General features: G+C 37.6%; 1 protein-coding gene across 3 annotated transcripts in view; it reads right to left on the reverse strand.

Annotated features, from left to right (window-relative positions):
* The window catches only part of CadN2 (Cadherin-N2), a 99,092-nt gene that overhangs the window by 39,546 nt on the left and 41,985 nt on the right, over nucleotides 1–17,561 (reverse strand). The window contains exon 1 of one of the 3 annotated variants that reach the window (XM_086834924.1): nucleotides 2,368–3,775. The exons of the other annotated variants lie outside the window; for them this stretch is intronic. Coding sequence (XP_086691050.1) covers nucleotides 2,368–2,419 — 52 coding nt within the window. The 5' untranslated portion in view covers nucleotides 2,420–3,775. Of the gene's footprint in view, nucleotides 1–2,367; nucleotides 3,776–17,561 lie in introns of those variants that run through there. 3 annotated transcript variants of the gene reach the window in all.

The following is a 17,561-nucleotide window of genomic DNA, read 5'->3' on the forward strand; positions in this document are numbered from 1 at the left end:
TGGTTCTTTTCTCGCATCGCAGTAGCGTGCAGCTCATTAACTTTGATGATGGTCAGCTTGAATTTTTTCGGGGCCTTTGGCTTGTGATGCTGCGCCTCTGTGCTCCTCTGCGTCCTCTGCTGAAATTTCAATTAAAACCCGGTCCGGTCCGAGTGTGCGGATTATTTGTATTCATTAGCCAGCCCCGATGATGCTGATGATCATCGTTACCAACATCCGATGCCGGAAGTGACCTGCACTTCAACCTTATGCCTTCACTCGCCCGCCTCGGGCCTTTGTGCGAGTTAACCAACAAAAAATTGTTAATTAAACTTATGAAATGTTTTAGAAGAGGTTTTTTTCCGCCGCGCATTCCACCGGCACATTAAAAGTCCTGTGAGTTTCCTTTTCGCCCGACTAATTAAAAAGTGTGCGCGGCGGCCAGTGTCAAACAAAGCGTCAAGCAACAAAACAAAATAATCCGGGGTAAAAAAAGGAAGTGAACTTAAAAAAAAAAAATACAGCTTTCATTATAAATGGACTTATGAAGAAGGAGTCTTTTAAAATTTTATTTAAAATTATAGTAAATAGCAGTAAACACTACTTTAAATTTGTGGGAAAAATATAAACTTCGTAAATGCTTAACAGAGTTAATAATTGCATTTATTAGATTCCCTTAAACATAAATTTGATGTCATAAATTCTATGATAAAAACCAATTAATTTATCATTGTTTTTGTGTTGCTTAAATGGTATAAAAAAAAATTCGAAATACTACTTTAATAAAATTACAAAAAAAAATTAATTTCTTACAAGTTGAAACTTTCTTGTCATAAAATAAATAAATAAAGAACTTAAAAATATACAGTATTTTTTACCCTTAGAGGGTTATATTTGTAGTAAAAATCATGTTATGCAGTGAAGGAGTCATTTCCGACCCTATAAATCATATATATTCTTGATCAGAATCAAAAAAGGAATCGATCTAGCTATGTCTGACAACAATTTAATTTTTTCGAAATTTTGAAAATTTTATAAGGGGTTACATCGTTAAAATTGTCTAAAATTTCCTAAAATATTTTAATTTTTTAAAATGTTAAATAGAGTATGCAGATTTATTAATCTAATAAAAACTAGCAAAGAAATGTTTTCAGATTGGAAAGAAATGTATTTTTGGCTCAATTATGATCAATTTACATTGCAGGGATAACAAAATTTCTGCTTCCCGAAATTAGCTATATTTCTTGTTTATTTTTTTTTAAGTGCATGGGGTTTACACCGATTTAAAAAAATATGTCCGTATTCTCTGGTGTCCTCGACAGCGTTGATGAGTTGACAAATATTTTGTCAGTCATAATGAGTTCTGGGGCAAGACAAGGTGAAGCGGAGACCTTGTTTATGGACCCCGTTTTCATCGCTCTCATCGCCGCTGTTCATTAACCAACTGGTCCACTGGCGTGTTAATTACGACCTACATCCGCCGCAAGGGGGTTGCTTTCGAGCTACCCAAGAGTGGGTTAAGGGGGGTTAAGGGGGGGTGACTATGGATGCTGTGCTGCAAGACCGAAAGCCGCAATTAAAAAGCTGCTTCGCGTAGAAATTGCGCTTTTATCAGTTCCAGTTCTGTTGCGTTGCGTATACGCCATGTGGGCGGTGTTATGGCTTTGACCCAAAACAGGCAAATTAAGAGTCACGCTAATTAATTCTGAATTAATTTAAAGTTTTCGTCTAGACAAGAAAGTTTTTAGATAAAGTAGAAAAGAGCAAGACAAAATGGTGAATAAGCAAAACTTAAAATAATAAACAAATTTAGTAGAAATTATGTGAAGCAATGAATTAATTGCCTATTTTTACATAAATCTCAATTGAAATTATTTTATAAAGTTTATAATTACTTGAGTGATTGGTATAGTATATAATTTGTTTTAAATGTATTTCTTAATGGCTATAATCTACCTTTGCTGTTATTATTTTTCCAGCTTTGTAAGTATGTATGCTCAAGTGCCTGGGCCTGGCTGTCTTATTCATTATGACATCAAGAAATCAATTAAGAGAATTACGCTAGAAGCACCGGGAAATATGAATGCATATTTAAAGTGTAGCAAAGGAGGGACGCCACAGCCCCCAAGGTGTCGTTAGCCAGGATCCCTCACGTACACACGTGCAGAAAGACGGAAGAGAGACGCTGTGAGATTCTGTGGGCTTTCCTTTCAGTTGCTTTTCCGCATATACCACAAATTACACTTCATGAAATTTTCACGAGACCATTTACATAAGCATAACGACGGTGAGATATCATATGCACATCTAAGTGGCTAGTTCATTACACGCACTCGCATTACGGGATTACAGGGAATGGTATACAAAAAATGGCCAAGGCACACTTACCCAAATAGGTGCTATTTGTCAGAACCCAAAAGATTTTTAATGGATCGACCATAACTACGCAGTTTCAGTTTGCAGCAGCAATTTCAGCGTTTTGTACGTGAACAAGCTGCTGAAAGTCGCAAAGCGCTGAGCAATTAATTTGCCTCGATGTTTTTTGTGCCAGGACCAAGAATCCGCGACACCTTGCCGCAAATATCCTTTTTGCCGTTGCCGTCGCCGTCGCCTCCGTTGAGTGATTAAAGTGATAAGTTTGGCGGACTCTCTCTCTCTGCAGTTGCTCCACCTGCTGCTGTCTACCTTCTGGCTTTGTTGATTTGCACTATTTTTAATGAGTTGCTGCTGCTGCTGCTACTGCTGCGGTGGTCGTTGCTGTCGGTTTTGCCTTTGAGGTACTTTTGCAATTTGCACGCTGCACTTTTATGGCGTTCACATAAATCAAAACGCTGCTCGCTTTTCATAGTAGTTGTTGTTGCATTAATATTTCTTCGGAGAACTCGAGCTATAATTTTCCACTGGAGCCACCAAAAAATAATACAAATATTTTATATTTACACCATTGAAGGTTCTTTTCGCGGCCTTGAACGCATAATTAGGTAAATACACTTTCAGTTTCTCTTTGAGTTTGACTGTTTTTTTTTTGCGTCGAAGTTTTGGTAATTAAAATATTTATAATTACGTCCTTGTGCCAGTTTGTGGCATGGTAATTATAAATTTTGCCTTTATTTATGTCAGCAACAATGTCGCCCAAAATACACACACCCATTTACCATTATCCCCATTCACCATCGTAATCTGCAGCTATTAAAAACTTATGACAATGTCGAAAACTCTAAGCAAGCATTTCTCGCCATTTTTGGTCGGTTTTGTGGCCACTTAATTGGGTTTTGTTCGCATAAAGTTTACTTGTTCCCAAAAAATATGAAAGCCGAACTTTTGAATGATTGACAGGATTACGTGGAGTTAACTATTAATAGAGTTATCGAAACAGAGTTGATGGTTTTGATAGCATTATCTTGTGTGTGTCAGAAACATCTCTGAGTGATTGACACAGGTATAGGTTTGAACAGGAAATGAATTATATTAATTGGATCATTAATACATCAAATAAATTTGAGTATTTTCTTTCAGTCTAGAAACCAGATGGTACATCTCTACCATTTGCCTTCGCAACACTGTTTATATTCCTCTGATTAACTGCTGCACTTGAAGGGATTTGTTATTTAGTTGGCTAAGCATTTGCCAAGGCTCTGCTCCAGTTTTGAGTGAGCTCCGGGCAAGGTAGCAGCGCCGAAATCTTAGCAATTAGATGCTAAACTTGCCTTGGAAATTCTCAAACGTTGCTCAAACAGTTGGCCATCGTGTTGGCCATTAGCTAACTTGAGCCTGGTCCCTGGTCCCTGGGCCCAGGCCAAACAAAAGGCCGTCCAAGGCGGGCCAATTAACGCGGCTAAAACCGAGCAAAGTCCGCCGGGGGGAGGTTTTTCAGTCCTGGCCACAGCCTTGACCTTTATCCTGGGGCGTGGACAAGCTCCTAAATATTTAATTGTTTATGCTATAAGGGGGTAATGGCAAAGCCTCGACTCTCCCCTCCCAATCTCTCCCCCCTGCCCCAAAAAATGTTCCTTAACAATTTGGCCCACTTGGGAAGAGACTTTTAATGGACAGCTGGCCGTAAGGAGGAGCGAGCTTGGAACGATTAAAGCCGAGGCAAAGTAATTAGTGACTCAATTGCTTCGCTCTGGCGCTGAGTGCCGCATACAAATGGCCTGCTCTGGACTTTGATGGGTTATTGGTGGTTTTGTCATAAACCCGTAAGCCGACAGCGGCAAGCTGGCCAAATCAATTGCCAGCCAACTGGTGTGCTTAAATATGAATAAAAATTGTGGAAGGTCACTGGGGAAAATGCTATGAATTTAACATTTTTGTTATTTTGTTTGTCAGACTGCAAAGTAGGTATAAATATATAGAAAACTATTGTTAAGTAGGTGCGCTTTCATTAACTAGTTTTTAATAAAACTATTTAATGACTGTTCTTTTAGCTACATATTAATATTTTATTCTATATTTTAATGAATTATTAATAAGTAAAATTGTTCAACTAGAAATTACTTAAAAAGTCTAATAATTCAACAATTTAAGTTGTATAAATTAAAACCCTAAGTTTAGTCAGAAGCTATAATTTTGTGAAGGAGTCATTTCCGACCCCATAAATCACATATTTTCTTGACCAGCATGAAAAAAGGAGTTGAACTAGCTCCGTTTGAATCAATTTTAATTTTTTCAAAATTTTGAACATTTTATAAGGGTTTACATCATTAAAATTTATTTAAAAAATTGGAAAAAATTTAAATTGAATTAAATTTAAATTAAATTTTAAATTTAGTATGCAGATTTATAAACCTAATAAAAACTAGTATATGAATGGTTTTTTAAATTCAATTGATTCATTTTTGGCTAAGTTGTGAAAATTTAAAGTTTGAATTTGCTGATTGAAATTGACGTTAGAATGTCATTGTCATCTTTTAAAAAAAATCTTGATGATCGTTTTCCAATTCCATCCCATAATTCATTTCCAAACTGCAATGATATATAATCTTCATCTTCCTAAGGCTAGTTGCTTTCTCTTGTTTTAATATTAATCCCTCAATTGAATTACTAGTAACACAAAAAATAAATCTCATCTCAATAACAAGTCAATTTTCATCGCAGTGCTTCCCAGAGGGTGGGAGGAGAACGAAGTCGAATTGAGGTCAGGGAAATTAGCGTCAGGCTTGCCAGCTTTAAGTCATTTTGCCAGCTCCATAATCCTCCTTTACGCAATTTATGCAAATTTATGCAAGCTTCTGCTCAAACGGCAGCTGCTGCCTTGCACTGGAGTAACTCGGAGCCAGAGAAACGAAATTTAAGTCGGCAAACAAGAATTTTTTCCTGTTTTTCAGTCAGTCTGTCTGCCGGTTCTTTTGCCTGCCAAAAAGTTAAACATGCTCATTTCTTAACTTTACTTTGAGCCGGGCCAAAGAACCCGGAATAAAAAAATGAAAGAAAGAAAGCCTCAATGCAGCACAAATTTTGAAATTGCACTTTTCCGGCACAAGATGAAGTCCTGGAAAAAAGCAAACAAAAAAAAGTGAACAGGAAGTGGGAAAAACTGTTGCCCAGCTCCGGCGGAAATACAAAAGCATAAACTTTCCGGCCAGAACTAACCGCAAGGATGGAAGGGGGAATCCCCCTCCTTCAGTCGAGTGTCCCGGTCCGACATTTGAAAGCGCCAAAATATAAAGCGCAAAATGTGGCGGAAGTTTAATGAATATAAACTTGCCAGGGTGGAGGGAAATAAGCCAAGTAAATTAGCCAAGTTCACTTGCAAGAAAAGCGGCAGCGCGAGTAGCAACGAAAGAAATGTGATAGCCAGCGAATGGAACAAAAATGACAAGTTTATGAGAGCCACAGGAAATCAACTCGTTTATTTATGGCACAAGTACTTGGCCACCTGCGGACTTGGCTAAAATGCCTGACAGCTGAACTTGAGTTAAGTGAGACATACTAAAGTCCGGGAAAAAAAGATAAAGAGTCTACAAAAAAGTTTGCTAAATCCAGAAGACTAGATTGTTTATAAAATTGCGTATACGTAATATTACGTATACGTAAGTAAAACAATTAAATTATTTCGAAGCCCCAAACAGAAGTGCATTTGTTTCTCCCACTTGCCTTAAACTTTTCTAGACAATTAAATATATCTATTTTCTGTTTTGCGGATGATCTAAGGAATTAGCAGATAAGCCTCAAGTCCCTAAGCACTCGTGCATTCTGGCTAACAAACCCCTCTCTTTCTCTGTCATCTGGCTAACAATTTTTCCCTGCTTTTATTGCTGTTGTCGAATGCTGTTTGTTGTTGCCCGAACAAATGGCAAAAGTTTTCGCTTTGTTTTCACAATTGTTGACGTGCAATTCAAATGAGTTAACAACGCAAAAAGTGAGTGACCCACATAGTCCGCCAAAGCCAACATCTGGCAAACCAAACCAAAAAGAGAAAAAAAATTCCAGGAATAATAAAAAATAAAAAGCTATAAAAGCGGAAGAAAAAAAAAAACAAGTAAATGTATATGGAAAAAACATGAAAAAACTTGAAGTTGTAAAAACAGAGAAGCCAGAACAAGCAGGCAACATATGTATGTCCTTATTGTGTTGTTGATGCTGTTCACAGTTGCAGAACAACAAAGTGAATAAAGGCGGCAGGAGTCGGTAAAGTAAATGCACTAAGCAAAAGAAAGAAGAACCATAAAATGTGATTTATTAAAAAAATCTGAAATTAATATATTACTTAATAAACTGAAGCTACTTTTGAGGAGGAAGAAACCACTAATCCGTACTTAAGGATACCTGAAGAGCTTAAGACCTAAGACTGTTAGCTTATTCTATGGATTTCTCTGTACTAATACTTTATATGAACACAATTTTCCCCACAGTGTTCGTGGAGAGGGGGTGGGGGTAACAATTATAACCCGCATTTCCGGAAAAACCCAACAGATTGCCTGTTGCAGACAAGCAGCTATCCCACTCAGCGTTCAGCGCGAAATGTTTGTGTGTACGCTCCCAGCGAAATCCTCTACAAAATTGCATCCTAACAGCAACTTAGCAAACGCATCAAATGCGCTTAACAATTCAATTAGCGAGACATTGTTGGAAGGATAGATGGAAAGTACGTGCCGTGCTTGTAAGTCTGCAGCTTTTTGGCATCGGATTACCGCTAGAAGTGGAACTCCAACTTAAGTTCTGCGGGCTGGCAAACAAATGAAGCGCCAAATATGCGCACACAAAATAATCAATCGTCGTCCTCCGGCCACCGGGAACTTAAATAAAATGTAATTAATTACAGGATGGCTGGGCTAAGGGAAACTTTTCAGCCAGAAGTAATTTGCAGCGCAGCTCAGCATTCATTTGGAATGTAGAGCTGCAGAGCCCAAGACATCCGACCGCAGGGAAGGAACAGGAAGCCGATTCTGGAGCAGAAACTCTTGTTGAAATTGTTCTCAGCCCAGGCATTTGGCATAAGCAATTCTCGGGCTTAAAGGATTGCCAAAGGAGCAGGAGGAGCACCTTGCGTCAGACTATCCTGCTGAAAGCTGCAATTTGGCTCTGGAGCCAAGAGCTTACCTTGTTAATTTGACTAAAACTTTTCCCAAAAGTCGATATTAAATGAGTTTTGACTAACGAATACTTGACTCTTTGATTTGAGATCAGACCAACAACAGATTTTAGTGAGAGGAAGGAAAATAAATGGTGAAACCATGTTATTTACTTATATATTCTCGGTTATAATAAAAGAAATAAAAGATTTTTTGACTGGAAATTTTTCGGTAAAATTTATAAAAATCACAAACTCTTTTGAATATCCTTCCTTTAAAATGTTTTTTTTTTTTAAATATTATAATGATTCATAGCGTCGGAAATGATTCCTTCACTGTGATTTAAGTTTCTGAATAAAATTATATTATTAAAATGTAATATTTTTTAAAACATACAAACTTCATGTAATTCAATTAATTACAAGGTATGTTATAACTAGATTTACTAGACAGTTTCATAAATTCCTTGCCTTATTTAAGCACAACCATTCTAGACATTTTCAATGCCTTTTCGTTATTTGTATTTCCAAGAAATTTAATTCCATTTAAGCTCAAATCTGACCCATTTAAGTCACAAAATATTATACCTCTTCAGGTTGCCACAGTGACCCATAATCGCCTTATTATAGAGATACTCCACTGCGGCAGACGTGTCAGGGTTGTCATGGATATATTGTACAGTCCAACAATCGACAGACGGCGATTGCGGCACATTCACTAATAAAATAAAATAGAAATGTATTTATGTGTAAGGGGGTTTGGGGATGGGGCGGAAACACACAAATGCTGGGCTGTTGAGAGACGGTTTGCCAACGACCAAATAACTAACCGCAAGTGGAAGTCACATACAAACAGAAACAGGACACTGGAGGAGCAGCAGCCAGGACACCAGCTGCAAAGCTGTAAGTGAGAAAATAACATTTTAGCTTTCGCTGGCTCGTGACAGGCTCACGGGATTCAGGATCTCGAGGTCCCTTCGGCAGGGGACACGACGCAACACCCACCCCCAACCCAACCCTCAGCAGTGGCTCCTTCTTTCAACCGCCTGTCCGATGTCAGTCACTAGGACTCTTGTTGCTCCTGCCTGGTATATATATATATATATATAAATGTATATATACATGTATTTCCTCTCGGTGGAATGCGACGTGTTTGCTGGGCGTGGAGTATTTATCGTGCTTTTATTTTGTCAACATTTCGTTTTTGGCCAAATGAAAATAAATTCAAATGATTTATTTACGAGCATTTGATTTATTTGATTTTCAGCATTTGCTGCAGCAATCGCTGCCACTCTCCATCCAAAAAAAAAAAATCCATTCCATTGCCACCCTTCGCACATGAAAATTGTATTGTATTTGCTCAGACTCGCTTTTGGTTGACGCTCTTTGATATGTCCCAGAATTTATTTTATGCGGAATGTTTATTTGATTTCGCTGGCATTTTTTTTTTTTCTTTTTTGCAGTTTCATTTTCGTTGCGACAGTCAATAAAAATTGCAGTGTATATACTATCCCATTCACTTTATTTTATATCCGCCTTCTCGCACATTCTGTGGCATCTGCATTTTCCTTCTTTTTTTTTGGCAACAGGATTAGATTGACGGCGGCAATGAAATTTATGCATATACATGAACCAAATTGAAAATGGATTAAAAAAGCATGCCAATAACTCTTTGAGTGTGCGGTGCTATATATTAGAAAACAATTTTGGTGTCAGCAAATCGAAAGTAAACTCTGCACAAATCTCTAATTGGTGGTATATTTTTTGTTGTTTAAATTGTATTTTCTTTCTATGGGAATATCAAATGATTTTTTTAAAACTTTCAAGGCCAACGGGTCGGACACAAGTTTCAATGAAAAACCTCATCAATTTTTTTTAGCCATTTATTGGGTCTATTTATTTGCTTTTCTTTTGCTGAAAAAACTTGAAATGACGGGAAAAGTAAACTTTTTTCTTCTGTTTCCCCAAAGGAAGGCAATTCTATTTGGTATTATTTATCTAATGGCATTTGTCGTCGGGCATAAAAATAAATAAATATATATCTGGTCCGACCAGACGCGCGCCCTCGGCTCAAGTGTTTATGATATTTTGATTTTATTTCATACGAAGTTTGCCCCGAAAGTTTTGTCGTTCACAAAACACACGCACACACCCCGGCGAACCACCAGTCCTGCATTGATAATAATGACGCGCCCCTTCTAAGGATACAAGGATGTGCCAGGATGCCAGGACAGGGGCATTCTGTCATGTGACATAAACATTTTGTTCTCACGACTTTCGGTTAGTTGCCGCAATTTTCTGCGACTTGTCGGCAATGGGCGCAATAAAACTGCCTCGCCCGGCACTTTTGTCCGAAAAAAACTTTCTTTTATTAAGATTAAAAATGACAAAAGCGCAATATTAGAAAGGGGAGTTCATGCTCCTTGGCTCCTTGTTGGCCTGCTGATAAGCGTCAAAGACACTCTGCCAGAGCAAAGACAAGCTCATTCTCGCTTTCGCATTCAAGTGGGTGTCACGCATAAATTTCATAAATATAAGCGTCATTATTTCTGGCTGCCATTTTTGCGGCCGCCATTGCTAAAGACGACGCCTCCACCAGCTACGCCCTCGATTCGCAGCCCTTTGTCACGTCCCGAAAAAACTTTTGTATAGTATACCACACAGGATCTCTCTCACAAGGAAGCGACGAGGCAACGAACCTCCTTGACTCCGGAACCCATCTAAATGGCGCGGAGTCTCATGTGGAATTATTATTTTCTACTTAGAAATGTCACAGTGATGGAGGGGTAATCAAGCGGAAAATAAGTTAAGGGAAGTGCGTATTCATCCAAATAAAGTAATGGAAATTGTTTACAACAAATTTAGATTCTAATTTACATGTGAAATTGGTTAAAGAATATTTTTAAATATCGTATACTGGTAATTGAGGATGGGGAAGATAGAATAAAAGTATGTGTTGCAATTTTACATTATTGTGTAGTATATTGATTATATTCTTATAAAGGAAAGAATACAAAAACTATATATAATATATTCCCAGAATATAAAGGGAATTGTCTTTAGAATTTATTTCTTGGTATCAATCTTAGCTTTCACAATGGGTTATAAATATATACCTCTTGAAACTTCTTTCCTGTCAGATTCATTGTTGACATATTTTCCTAATTAAGCAAATTATAGTAATATTTAGAACTTTAAGAACTAAGTGTAAAACTCTTTATTGGCCACTCATGGCAATTTTGGTAAGCCATCACTCAATTTGGGGATCGTTGTACTCCTTCAGCTTGAACTCGGGGACTTCCATCATCATCGATGGCATCGCGAGTTGGCTCGACAGCTAAAGTGACATCAATCAAGGCGCCCGGCGCCACGCCCCTAATGCGTTCACAAACACACTCAGGCACACACACACTCTCTCTCACACACCCACCCATATACTCTCCTGATTTCCCGTTATCTGCAGCAGAGCATGTAATGCCGATGCCATTGCGAGTTTGCTGTTGTTTGCTCGTTATATCAGCGCTTTAGCTGGGATTGGAGCTGGGACCACGTGGCGTATGAGTGCTGTGCTCTGGCAACGTCAATTGATTGACGACATGAGCCGGGAAAATGGTGGAAATCAGCAAAGGGGGGTTGCTTACTCTCCAAGTAAATCAATTATTGTGGAACAAAAGTTTCACATTATATTGCTCTGACAAATTGCTGTTTGTTACCCGGGCAATCGAGCATTTGGATCATTAAAAAGTTGCCGGAGCCACAAAAGGATTGTGAAAAACACAATAAATTTCTTGGCACACACACACACACACTTTCAGCATAATCTGAGAGGAAGCATCAAATTGCCGTCGCAAAAATGTAAACAAATTTTTTAATATATTTCGCAGATATCAGAGCGGAAAAGAGATCAATAAGCCAGATACAAGTGGTGGTTGTAACTCTTTGGCTCTCACTTTTGCCAGAAGGGCTTTTTACGACCGGACCTTCCTTCACCTCCTCCTGCATTATGGCCCGCAGATTTATTTGCCTCGATTTTCGCTTTACAAAACTGTCCCATAAATATGCAAATTTCTGCGCTTTTCCTTCCTAAAAAGAAATCTACAAAAATAATTCTCCAGGAGACAAAACAGAACAAAAAAGGAAAACGGGGCAAAGAGGTTGTCAAAAGTATGTAAATAAATAAAGGACTGAGAACTCATAAAACTGCATTATTGGACACTTGAGAGCGAGATAAAGTGGCGCAAAGGAAGAAGTGCTTTGAAGAGCACGAATCACAGAACTAAGCGAAGGTACAGCAGCAACTAAGACTGACCGCAAATCACTTAAACTGTAGCGGAAACTCATTAGTTTCACTTGCCATTTTCCTCTTTTTATTTCCCGCTAAATTTCCCACAACCATCTGAGCCGAGAATGATTTTCATTGTTTCAGTTTTTAAGTGAGAGAGGAAAACTTTGCCAGCAGCCGAGGCTTCGCATCCAGTTGGTGGATCCGCAAATCGATTGAAAATTAATCCACTGCAGTTTAAGTGCATTAAAGATGGCAGAATAAATTCCGCTTACTTTGCTCTTATTTTCCACTTATTTTCCACAGAACTTTCCACTAAGCAAAAGCCAATTAATGGCACTTTTATAGCCCAGAGATACAAGCTGTTGCCACGGAGGTGTTGTTATTTTCATTGCTTTTAACTAAACTTACTTTTATTATTTTATTGGACTCGCAGTCACCATCGCTTGCCGTTCCTTTTGCCTCGTTTTATGGAGTCCAGAGCAAGGACTACAAGGACGTGCTTTCAGTGCGGCCTGCCAAGGCTAATATAACAAAGAATTTGTCTTGAGGACATGCCATCATTTGGGCCAATGATTACATTATGCGATAATGTAGCTCCATAAAAGGCTGCAGGGTGACAAACAGATAGTTCAGGGCATGGGGGGCGGGACCATTTCGTTTGCCATAATAAGCTGTAAAAGTGACACATACAGTTGACCTGATTTTGCCACAGCATCCTTGTTGCTCCCAGGTCCTGCTCCTTTGCTTAATCCAACTTTAAAATTATACACTAACGATCCACACACACAGAGAGAGAGAGATACTCGGCGGAGGAGGAAAAGGTCCCGGAAAAGCGGGCTGCAGGGAAAAACAGGCGCCAACAGAGCAAGGATTAAGTTTGAAGCACTGAACCGTGCGGGAAACTAATGCAGGATCCAGGGTTCTCGTCCTTGCATTGGCTACAATCACACATTCGCCGCTTACAGTTCGGGGGAAACTCGGTTCCCTGCTTGGAAAAGCAAACACTAAGAGAAATTAGCTAGTTGCTGCCACAATTTCCAAGGAATTTATTCTACTTTTAGAATTAGAAATGTCTAAAGTATATCTTTTCTTAAATCATTTAAATGGTTTGTTTATAACATGTTTTTAAATCCAAATATCCTGTTTTCTATGCGAATTTCTCCCAGTTTATTCCTGTTGCATTCCTTTTTTCTCCTGCTATTGCTATGGCTCTTCCCCCGGAGGACGTGTATGTGTCTATGTGGGAAAAGTCCATTCCGCTCTTGCGCCTTAGTTAGCCACTGAAGAACAACACAGTGACAGCGTAAAAATAGTCGCAGTTAAAGCGAGAAATAAAAGATCTGGAAAGGTACCAGTTAGTGAAGTGTCACATGTAGTTGTTATATGAAACTAGTGGAAATTACTAATGCCAAATAGTATTTATTGAAATTGTTTAAACTCAAACCAGACTAATTTATACATCCTTTGTTAGTCTGTGAGTATATCTAATTGCCAGAGGACAATTTATCCAGAATGCAGAGCTAATTAAATTTATAAGAATTAATTTGGCAGCAATTTGCGCAGCGAGACAAAAGTGGCGAAACATTGCCAACGGCAACCGTCAACAATGGAATAAAAAAACATAATAATAAAAAGAAAAGATTGAAGATGAAATGGTGAAAAATATAAATGAAGCCAGTAATAAAGTTGACTTAATTAGCAGAGAGCTGCGTCTGGGGTCCTCTTCCGGTTCTCCCGCCACAGTTTTTCTTCTCCAACTTCCATAGAAAAAAAAAAACAAATAAAAATGGGAAAAACCCCAGCAAAGTTTGCAGTTTTAAAGGGAGAGACCCCGGAGCTGTGACAATAATTTGAACATGTCTCAAGATGATCATTAGCATATTTCATAGGCAGGCACGCCTAAACACGGCCAACGCCGCCACAATTTTCTCCGTATTTGCCGAAGGAAACCTTTTTCGCATTTCCTTTTGCCTGTCAAGTCGGTGGAAATCTGCCTGCACATCGACATCTTTGACGCGCCAAAAATGCACTCAGCCGTGTGACCCATTTCCCCCCCTTTTCCACCCACTTTTCCCAACTTGTGCCGGAAAAAAATGAGCTGCAACTGGTCTCTTGTTGCCGTTGCATTTTCCCGTTTTCCTGATATTTCCCGGGGATGCATTTCACTTTTACTCCCCTTTTTACCTTACCTAGAATAACAAAAAATCTGGTTCGTAGTTACCATAAAATGATTTGATGAACGAGTTCTGTGCACAATTTGAGATTGCCTCAAGGCTTTCACTCTGTGTGTGTTGTGTGTGTGTTTGGTAAAGTTGCAAAGTCATAAGTTGGAAAATTTCATTCTTAGCAGGTTTAAAGCAAGCTCTAAGTTTTGTGGAACAGAGAACTTTGTCTAACTGGGCCCATAAGTACACCAGATTATTGGTAAGAAGTTGGTCAAAGTTCAACGGGTTTGTGCACAAACTTAAAGGCCAGGAGAAAAGGATGGATGGAAAATATGTAGTGTAATTGATTGCATTTTGGGTCTAGGTTTTGGGAAAATAAATAAAAATAAATAGGAGTTATTTGGTTTGGTTATAGATACAAAATTCTTATATACTTATTGTGATTTTAAGAATAAATCTGTTAAGTAATTGAAATTCTATGATAGTAGGGTTATATTTTTAACTGATATCAATCCTCTTGAATTTTCTGGAATATTTCATAATGAGTTGCTGTCATTAAATCAATTCTATTTATAGATACCTTTCTTATGGCAATGCCTAAGCACCCTTAAGTCTCTGAATACCTATATGATACACTCTGCTACACTTCTTAGGAAAGGCACTTTTCCCCACTGGCTTTCACTCAATTAACATTTCGGCCTATGAAATTCGATGAAATCTCATCACGTTTTACTTTGCTTATGAAACATAACAAAGCCCGTCACGTTTTATTTGCCCCTCTGAGCGGTCTTGAGGATTATTGTGGAAAGGGGAAAAATATTCCTTTGAGTGTGGGAAAAAAGGACTTGTTTGCCTCGCTTTATTTTCGTGTAATATTTTCGTTATTTACCGTGTTAATAAACTTGAGCTGTAGCTTTTCACTTGCAGGCTCTCATGTGTGTACATATCTGTTTGCCACGCCCCCTCACCTGTGCATATGCATAGCCCACATTCCAGGGGAGGGCCTGAGTCAACTCAGCTGTGTCCAGGTGGGGTCCTGGACTGCACTGAATAACCTGTGAACCCGTGAACCCTTGCTCCCCTCGGGCTGGTAACATACCAATTAATTTTTATTTATTTTAATGCCGCCCGTTTTCCTTGGGGGCATAGCCTGGTTTGTTGCAAGCTTTTCCCGGTTTTCACACAGCGTAGAGAGTGCCAGTTTGGACGTTCCGTAACAAATTTATGCATTACTTGCATTTTATTGACCCAGTTCTCTCTGTCGCTTTCCATTATTCTTTCTCCCTCTTTCTCTCTTTGTATTGCAAGGACGACAACGAGTAAAATGTGGAAATTAAATTTTATTTTAGCAACTTTATTTTTGGGTTCACCGGAAAACAAAGTAAGCAATTTCTGCGTGGGTTACACCGAAAAACTTTCAGTCCCCTTCCTTATTGTTGCATTTTTTTTTGTTTGCTTTTTTCATGTAATATTTGCCATAGCTGTTTGAGTAAAGTTCAGCGACAAAGTTTCCCCAACAACGAAAAGTTAAGCAACTTTTAAAATCTTAAAGTTTGATATTTTTGTTAGTTTCAATGTAACAATTGCTATTTGAATAGCTTTAAATCTGAACTGAACTGATCTGGTTTTGGCTTGGTGTTTTTTCATTTGCTTCTCGGGTTTTTGTGGTGAGTAAGTGAGTTAATTAAAAATTTGGTAAAGTGAAAAGGTTGCTAATGGTAACAGACAGGAAGATTTTTGATTGGCAGGAGGATTATAGAAAATATGAAGTTGGGGTTCAAGTTATGATTTAGTTAAGTTACTTTGAAAAGGTTTAATATTTATTTTTCTATCTGTATGTATAATTAAATTATCAGCAAGAACTTTGTATTTTAAGTATAGTTTTAAATGTTGAATATGATTTTTTAAATATCAAGTGATGCACAAAGAACTTAAACTAAAATGTTCTTCCATTCATGACCTAATTTACATTACATTTTTAAGTACTTTAATACAGTTTAAAGCCCCATTTTTTACTCTAAACTAATCTCATATTATGGTCACTTCCCAATATGCGCTGAAAAATTTCAAAATTCAAGTAGTAATTTTGTACTTTTTTTCGCCTGACAGGTGCTCGAAGCCAAAGCAAAGCGTTCGAGTGGCAAAAAATAAGTTACCCCGAGTTATAAAGTTATCCATTCTCTGGGTGGAAAAACCCAGGAGGGGTGGGACTGTGGGCGTGGAAAAGGTAGGGGGGCGTGGCCTGGTAAATGTAACGCTTGAAGTGTGCTCGAAGTGGGCGTGGTTATTTAATTAGGCTGCTCTCTTGCTACTGGTGCCACCACGGTGAATTTCATTAAACTGTTGTCATGTAGTCGTCGCTTCGTTTATTTGCGCCACGCAAACATTTCTGAATAAATTAGCTTGTCTCCGGAGTGTAAAGAAAACCTCACACCATGTGTGTCTAATAGAAATTTAATGAAACAAGAATTTGGGTTATTTCGTTTCCATTGTTGAGGAGTTGAAGCTGCTGCTTGGTGCATTCAAATTGCACGATTCGAGCCATATTTTTTCCTTTTTTTCGACCGAACTCGACGGCTCTCAGCGGACTCTTCTTTCAAGTTCTTTTATTTTTTTAGGTCCCTTGATGGCGGCAATACCAAAAAGGAGATACTTTCGAGGTTGCCTACTCATTTTGTGCCTTATATATATATATATATATTTTTTTTTTTTTGTGCTGCCTTCGTTTAAAATTGCATGAATATTTTCTCCGAAATGTTGCTCTTTGTTCGCATTACGGCTTAGTTCGAAGCTTTTAACTTAAAAACTTATTTTTGAGGTGATTGTTAATAGTTTCCTTTGTTGTTAGCTACTTAAGAGAAAGTTCGTGAGATTTTCTTGGTTTCTTAAAGTTAAAAAGCATAAGAAAATAAGGGATTTATTTATTTGAACTGAGGCATACTGTTTTAATTTTGGGTTACACTGAATTTTATTTTTTTAATATTAGTATTTTATTTTTTTTAACAAAAAAGGAAACAAAGTTCGGGAATCCGAAGCTTTTGTAACATTGCAGATCATAACTAATCCTAAAATTTTCCCATTTTCTAAATCAATATTTATAAATGTTTTGGCATTTCAATTTTAACGACAAACCAAAGTTTAAAAAATTCATAAGTAGGCCAAAACGGCATTAATTTCAAATCGGAAAGCTGTCTTATGTTAGTTTTTATTAGGTTAATAAATCTACATACTCAGATTAAAAACTAAAAAAATTAAAGTTTTTTACATTTTTTCCTTTTATTTTACCCTTTATAAAATTATCCAAATTAAAAAAAAAAAAATTAATTTTTACCTTAGGTAGCTAAATTGATTCAGTTTTTCATATTGATCAAGAATATATATGACTTATGGGGTCGGAAATGACTCCTTCAATGTTTTACAAGCTTCTGATTAAAATAACAATAACCTGAAAGGTTATAAAAAAATAAACAATTTCTCCAGCTGTTTCTTTCCTGTTTTATATTATTTAAAATCCTTCATTTGTTTTGAAATTTTCTTATTATATATGCATTAAAAATACGAAGAAATATATACACAAAAACATTTATAGAAAAAATTGCAAAGATTCATTAAAAAGATA

Source organism: Drosophila serrata, unplaced genomic scaffold (genome assembly GCF_035046125.1).
Source record: "Drosophila serrata isolate PLE 108 unplaced genomic scaffold, ASM3504612v1 contig_275, whole genome shotgun sequence".
NCBI classification, from domain to species: Eukaryota; Metazoa; Arthropoda; class Insecta; order Diptera; family Drosophilidae; genus Drosophila; species Drosophila serrata.